This window comes from Trifolium pratense, linkage group LG3 (genome assembly GCF_020283565.1).
Source record: "Trifolium pratense cultivar HEN17-A07 linkage group LG3, ARS_RC_1.1, whole genome shotgun sequence".
Lineage (NCBI taxonomy): Eukaryota > Viridiplantae > Streptophyta > Magnoliopsida > Fabales > Fabaceae > Trifolium > Trifolium pratense.
In genome coordinates this window covers 39,710,996-39,718,058 of record NC_060061.1, presented here as the reverse complement: position 1 = coordinate 39,718,058, position 7,063 = coordinate 39,710,996, and the positions used below count along the sequence as shown (strand labels likewise).

The window sequence follows — 7,063 nt, the reverse complement described above, 5'->3', positions numbered from 1 at the left end:
TGAAACTTTTAAAAGATAAGGGACCAGTTAACTTGAAACCTAAAATAAAGATAAGAGACCAAATGTGTAATTAAACCTATTTATATTCAGGCAATCAATGAATTGTTTTATACAGTCAAGTTGTTCACAGTAAATACGTGATTACATTACTTTGGTTTTGGGAATAAAATCTATGCAACGCAACCATATGATCTAAATTTATGATCCATGCAAAATAAAATATAATCACAACATTCATACACAATTAACAAAATTAATATTTCGCTCAAAATAATTAATCACAATATTGCAGATTTAAAAAATCTCATCCTCTCGAATCATATTTCTTAAAGTCTTTTAGTTTCATCAAAACCAAATGGGAAAATTTCACATTCTCAGATCCATTTTAAACGTATGGCCAAAATTTATGCATGCAAAATGACATTAACTAATTTGTAATTTTACCTAAAAGAGAACATCTTGATATCACATTCAGGTTTTCTTCCATAATCCACATCAATCTTTTTGATTTGTTCACAAGATGATAGAAAAGGAACATTGATCATATGCAAACTACCGATTTTCACACCAATTTTTCCACTGATATATACATCAAACACCATCTCATACGCACTAATGTCTGATTTTAAATCATCGGCAGCATATTTGTTGACATTTGCATCATTTGTTGTCATTGTCATATCCAAATTTGTCTCATTTCGAGGCATTTGAGCGAATCCACTTAATGTAGTCTTACCTAATAACACATCATCACTTGTGACGTCGATAAAAAGAGGACCATACAAAAGTTTGAGTTCTTCATTCTTATTTGAGAATTTTAAACCTAAACTTATGATTGTATCCATTTTTTGTGAGTTATAATCAACTTGAAACTTGGTGACATTGAATGTCCTCACGTTGATTGTAGGCATCCCTGCTTTCAGAAACGCTAAATAGGATATTCCCAAAAAGATGAAAATAACGATGAAGATGAATAGAATAACACATGACCATGCACAACATGCCAAACAACATGGATGATAATGTCCATTGTCAAATTCTTCAATAGATTCATGGCTAAAGGACTGACTTTGGGGGCGGTTGTTAGGGGGAAATTCAAATGACACACGACGCCCTGATTTGCGACTACTGTTGGTGGATGAATTCTTCACCAACGCGGGCTTGATATCTAATTCTGCCATTTCCCAACCTTTCACCACCCCAAAGGAAGGGAACGTGCCTATGTCCAAAGTTAGTTTTGCATAATAATTTATGAAAGATTGGTTGTTTGTGTGATTGATGATATTTTCCGCTTTAGGCAAATTCTTAGTTATCACAAATACAAAATTCATCTATCTATAGTAAATACAGGTTAGCATATAAACACAACGAAAAGTTTTTGTATGCCATGCAAATTTTTTCAACCAGTTAACATGTAAATATACACACACTTCATAATTAAGGCTAATACTACGGTGGACCACCTTCACAAGTGGTCCACCGTGGACAAGTGATCTACCGAATACGAATTTTACAAAATTTACTGTTAGATTGAAAGTTTATATCATATAGGTAATCCACAAAAACATTTAGAAAAACTTAAAATCATTTGATATGCTTATAAAAGAAAATATAAAAAAAAGGTGCATGATATAGTGTAAATACATAACTCATCTAAAAAAGTCAAGGACATAAAAGTGAGATATTCTTAATTTGCAAATATACCTAAAATTGAATATGAATATCTTTGGTACTATATCAATCTAACATTAAAGTTCAATGATTATTAAATCGTGAAACCATGACACAATAATTTTTTATTTTATTAATCTTTAGACTTAGTTATGTAAGTTATCAAATCACCTAATGTAATACACACATATATAGAGGATAGATCAAATTAGACCGCTGTAATATTTAAGTAATGTTAAACCGCTCAATAACGTTTTAACGGATACAAATTTTACAAAATTCACCGATGGATTGAGTTCCCCATATAGAGGTAAATGTTATCACTTGCAAGAGTGTGGTGTCGGTTGATGACTCACTTTATGCAAGGTTTTTAGGTCTTTGATACTTAGATTGTAGGCAAAATTACACTACAAGTCCTTTATCTTATTTTTTTGTAATAGTTTGGTCCTTTATCTTTTTTTTGTAACAATTTGGTCCTTTATCTTTTTTTTGTAACACTTTGGTCTTTATCTTATTTATTTATAAAAAATAAAGGACCAACGTGTTACAAATAACAAAAGATAAAAGACCAAACTGTTACAAAAAAAGGGACTAAAGTGTTACAAATAAAAAACATAAAGGACTAAAGTGTTACAAATAAAAGATAAAGGACCAAAGTGTTACAAAAAAAAAAGATAAAGGACCAAAATGTTACAAAAAAATAAGATAAAGGACCTGTAGTGTAATTTTGCCTTGATTGTACTTCCCTTATAATATGGTGATCTCCTTTATTATTGAGTCGTTTTTGTTATATTTTTAGTATTTTGAGTCAAACACAATAGGTGTTACATTTTGTGGATTTCACGTAAATTTTACGTGCAAAGTTAGCCTAATGACGCTTGGTGTCATGATAGTCCTACAAGAGCCAAACACAAAAAGGTTGAAGTGCTCTCATATGATGTTTAAGAGTCGTGATACTTGGTTCCGTAAAGGTGGGAATTACGGTTAGCTTGAGGTGAGTCAAAGCGCTACGCTGACAGAAGGATAAGAACAAAATTTCACTGAAAGACAAGACAATTATCTTCTCCACACGCTACCATTGTATTATCCTCGTACTAATTCATATTGGGAATGTGATTTATTCTATTAGGTTGTCCTTATCCAAATTAGGATTGACCCGTTATCCAAGAAGTTGTCTATAAAAGGACCCATTAAACCCTAATACAAGAGACATTACATTGACTGAAGATCGGATTTGGTTGCGCCTCCATTTCCAAACCCTAACCACCAATCCGTTCAGCTGTTGAAAGATTAGTCGTTGGTTGTTGTACTTTTTAATTTTACATTTCTAAACTTTATTTTGATGTGTAAACTTATAATTCTAGTTGTATGTTATGCTAAGCTCACAATGAGGTAAAACCCTTGTTGTTAGAATCGTGTGAAGTTTAGTGAAACTCTTGTATGCTATATGTTTAATTCTAGGACTAATCAACTTTTGTGTGTTGAATATAATAGTTCCCAAACAAAATCTTCCCGCGCCCCATTGAAAACACAAAAATGTTGTGTTCTAGTTCTAAAACTTAAAGCGTTTTTTTTCCTTTCCAACTTCTAAATCCGAAATGGATGATTTTGAGTTATAAAATTCGAATTGTATCTTATAGGAAGCAAATTTCATTTATATATATTTTTTGGTCTTGGCGTAAATCGGATATTCTTTGTGTGCAACTACATAAACTACTCCCTCTAGCCTTATGAGACCCATGACTGACCCTGACTATTTAAAGGCCCTGCTTGAATATTAAAAATGACCCGTACTAAAAAAATGCAAAAAAATAATACAAAAACCTCCATTTAAATTGTAAATAACATAAAAAAAGCACATTTTTTTTTGTTTTTATCGTTGTTAATAACATTAAAAAAAGGCATACTAATCAATGATTAAATCTGCCGCATAGATTGAAATAACCTAGTGGTTGAGTTTGTGAGTGAGTTTTATATGTAACACGTTCAATTCTTAGGTTTTTTCAAATTCTTTTATTTATTTTAGTTTAATTTGAAACGAGTAAAACTAAAATTATGAAAAAAAATGGCAATGTTCGAAATTGACCCAAGAGTTTCTGAAAAGTGAAATTTTGTTTATAATTGTGGTTGCAGGGAGTATATTATCAATGCTCATTATTGTGTATGGCCTCTGAATTTTGAGGTTCGATGTCGCCGCATATCCGACACATGACTTGAGGATGGGCTTGGTGAGACCTAAGTGAGTGACAAACTCTATGTATGAGTTTTAACACCGTTGCATGCCAAAATTATAAATCGAACACAAGAACAAGAGATTAATAAAGCTAAAAGAGATCTTTACCATTTAATCTAAGCGCTTATGAGTAATTTTTTTTATACATTTGTTAAATTTTAGCGACTTTAAATTTGTGATGTGTTGATGTACTTTATCATATTTTGAAGGGTAAAATGTGCTTTTGATCCTTGTAATGCTAGAGAATTTGAGTTTTAGTCTCTATAAAAAATTCCTTTCAATTTACCCGTGTAATTTCAAATTACTTTGGTTTTAGTCCTTAGTGTGGTCATGTTACACAAAAAATGCTGACATGACCAAAATTTGCTGACTGGACCACTGCCACATGTGTTAGAGGGAGCTGACTTGGCAAATTACATGGACAAAGACCGAAATTCGCACAAATTACGGGGAAAAAACCAAAATCCGCTCAAATTGCTAGGACCAAATTTAAAATCCATAAACGTGAAAACCTATTCTCCAATTCTTCATCTTCTACCATGTCACCACCACCATTAAAGAACTCTTCTCACTTTTTTCTACGTGAAAATCCATAAATTCTTCATTGCAAAAAAAACTTATAGTATAATTTTTGAAAAATCTTACGATCTCTTCAACGATTTCTGCTTTATGATAAAGTTGACTTTTCTTCCCCATTTTTATCATAAAAATTAGAGTTTGTGTCATGGGATTCTGTAAAAAATTAGGGTACCATAATATAATCACTGTGTTGATAACGGATTGTGAAAAGTGCCAAAAAAAAAGGATTTTTTTTTAACACTAAATATGTATTGGAAATTAGACAAAATTTTGAAATTAAGATGAAATATGTTTCCCAATTGAAATGAGGATCTTAAGATTAAATATCTTATAAGAAAATGAAGAATTTATGGACTTTGTAGTTTGAAGAAGGTGAGAAGAGTTCTCTAACAATGGTGGTGCAAATGTAGAAAATGAAGAATCGGAGAATGACCGTTCACATTTATGAATTTTAAATTTCGTCTTTATAATTTGAACGAATTTTGATTTTTGTCGCTGTAATTTGTGCGAATTATGGTTTTCGCCCTGTAATTTGCCAAGTCAGTGCCTTCTAAACACGTGGCAATGGTCCAGTCAGCAGATTACGGCCATGTCAACATTGTTGTGTAACATGGTCTCATTAAGCACTAAAACTAAAGTAATTTAAAATTACAGGAGCAAATTGAAAATATTTTTTTTAAGGACTGAAACATAAATTCACTAATATTACAAAACCTTAATTAGTTTTTTAATGAGTTTTTTTTCCTTCTTAAATATGTGATTCTTAGAGGAAGAAACCTTAGTAATTTATAGTTTGTCCACAAAGTAAGTAAAATTTGACAAAAAATTATTTTCACCGATAATCAAATTCAGGTTTTCTGGAACAATTTATCATTCAGAAAGTTCACTTATGTCCAATGCGTTGGTTTCTAATCTAATGATATTATTATTATTATTATTATTATTATTATTATTATTATTATTATTATTATTATTATTTTAATTTTGACCCCCTATGTTTCAGAAAGTTGTGATTTTGACCCCTATGTTTCAAAATAGCAGTTTCAGCCCCCTATGTTTACACCATTTTTGCAAAAGGTCAATTTTGACCAAGTCAACACTGATGTGGCAAGTCACTTAAGTGGCTCAGCTGCCACGTCAACTTTTTTGTCACTTATTATTATTTTTAAAAAATAAAAAAAGAAGAGGAAGAAGCAGGTGAGGTAACCAGTAACAAAAAAACATTGGTACACTTCCAGTTTGGTGATCAAATTGTCTTGAACTTCCGGTTTGGATTTATAGCATTGCTACACTTATTGACAGATTGATATTGGAATTGTGTGGTATTGGAACTTTCGGTTTAGACTTATTTTCACTACACTTAAGTTATGATGAATTATATGCATAACATGCCATTAAGTTAGAATATGATCTTAATAGCGGCGATATAGCGGTATAGCGTAATGTTAGACCACCTCTCTGCTATGCTACAAGGCGGCTTTCCGCTACCGCTATAGCATTCATCCTCACCGCTATATTGCATTCCTTCTTACTGCTATAGCATTTTTTAGGGTCGGCGCTACGCGCCGCTATCTAAGATTAACAAAGCATAATAGGCTCTATCTCAACATACATTCACCGTGTTAGAAGTATTGATAAAACTATATCATGTTAAAGCACCTGCTATAAGTCTGATTTTATGAGATTGTTGTTACAACATCTCATATTGAGGGAATAACATATACAACAAATTTCTAGATGGCCAATTTGTTTTATTGATTAATCAGTATGAGAAGCAATTTTGTTAACTCACAATAATTGAATCTCTAGATGATCGATGTTTAGGCTACCAATAACAGGACATTAAAATAGAACAAGTTCTTCTCTATTTTCATTTCAATTCTAACATTACAAATTGATTTGAAGTATAAAAACAACACCACACAATTTGATTCATTAATAGATGATGCAAATTACAGTAAAACATGATCAACAACAACCCCAAGATTACAACGGCAATCACAACAATTTCTCATTATTTTTCAGTTCATCATTCCTCTTCAACAAAGCTCGTATAATCTTCCTCTGTCTTACTCAAACCTTCATGTGTTGCTGCAGTACATACGGTCTTGATCTCCAACAAAGGTACTTTAGGGTTCAAAACAAAATAGAGGAAAAGAGAGATCGTACAACAAAACTTGAGATTAATTCACGATAGAAAGAACAAGAGACCTTACAATTGATTCACAGTCGAAATCGATCAAAGTTTTGCAATTGAGAAGAGAAATTTTTTTGGAATTGAGATAAGAGAAGAAACGGTTTATGTGCTTCTTCCTTTGTTTTTTTTTTTAAATAATAATAAGTGACAAAAAATGATGTGGCAGCTGAGTCACTTAAGTGACTTGTCACATCAGCGTCGACTTGGTCAAAATTGACCTTTTGCAAAATGGGTAAACATAGGGGGCCAAAACAGCTATTTTAAAATATAAGGGCAAAAATCGCAACTTTCTGAAACATAGGGGTCAAAAGTGCAGTTTAGCTTTATTATTATTAATTTTAGTAAACGTGTTATTTTAGAGTTTCGGCGGGTTATTTTGGCGC

At 31.8% G+C, this 7,063-nt stretch overlaps 1 protein-coding gene across 1 annotated transcript; it reads right to left on the bottom strand.

The window, feature by feature from the left end:
• Window positions 1-440: 440 nt before the first annotated feature.
• LOC123915086 lies at window positions 441-1,181 on the bottom strand. The gene has a single exon (XM_045966235.1). It carries the CDS (start codon window positions 1,179-1,181, stop codon window positions 441-443), a length of 741 nt encoding a protein of 246 aa, XP_045822191.1.
• Between the last annotated feature and the right edge of the window lie 5,882 nt (window positions 1,182-7,063).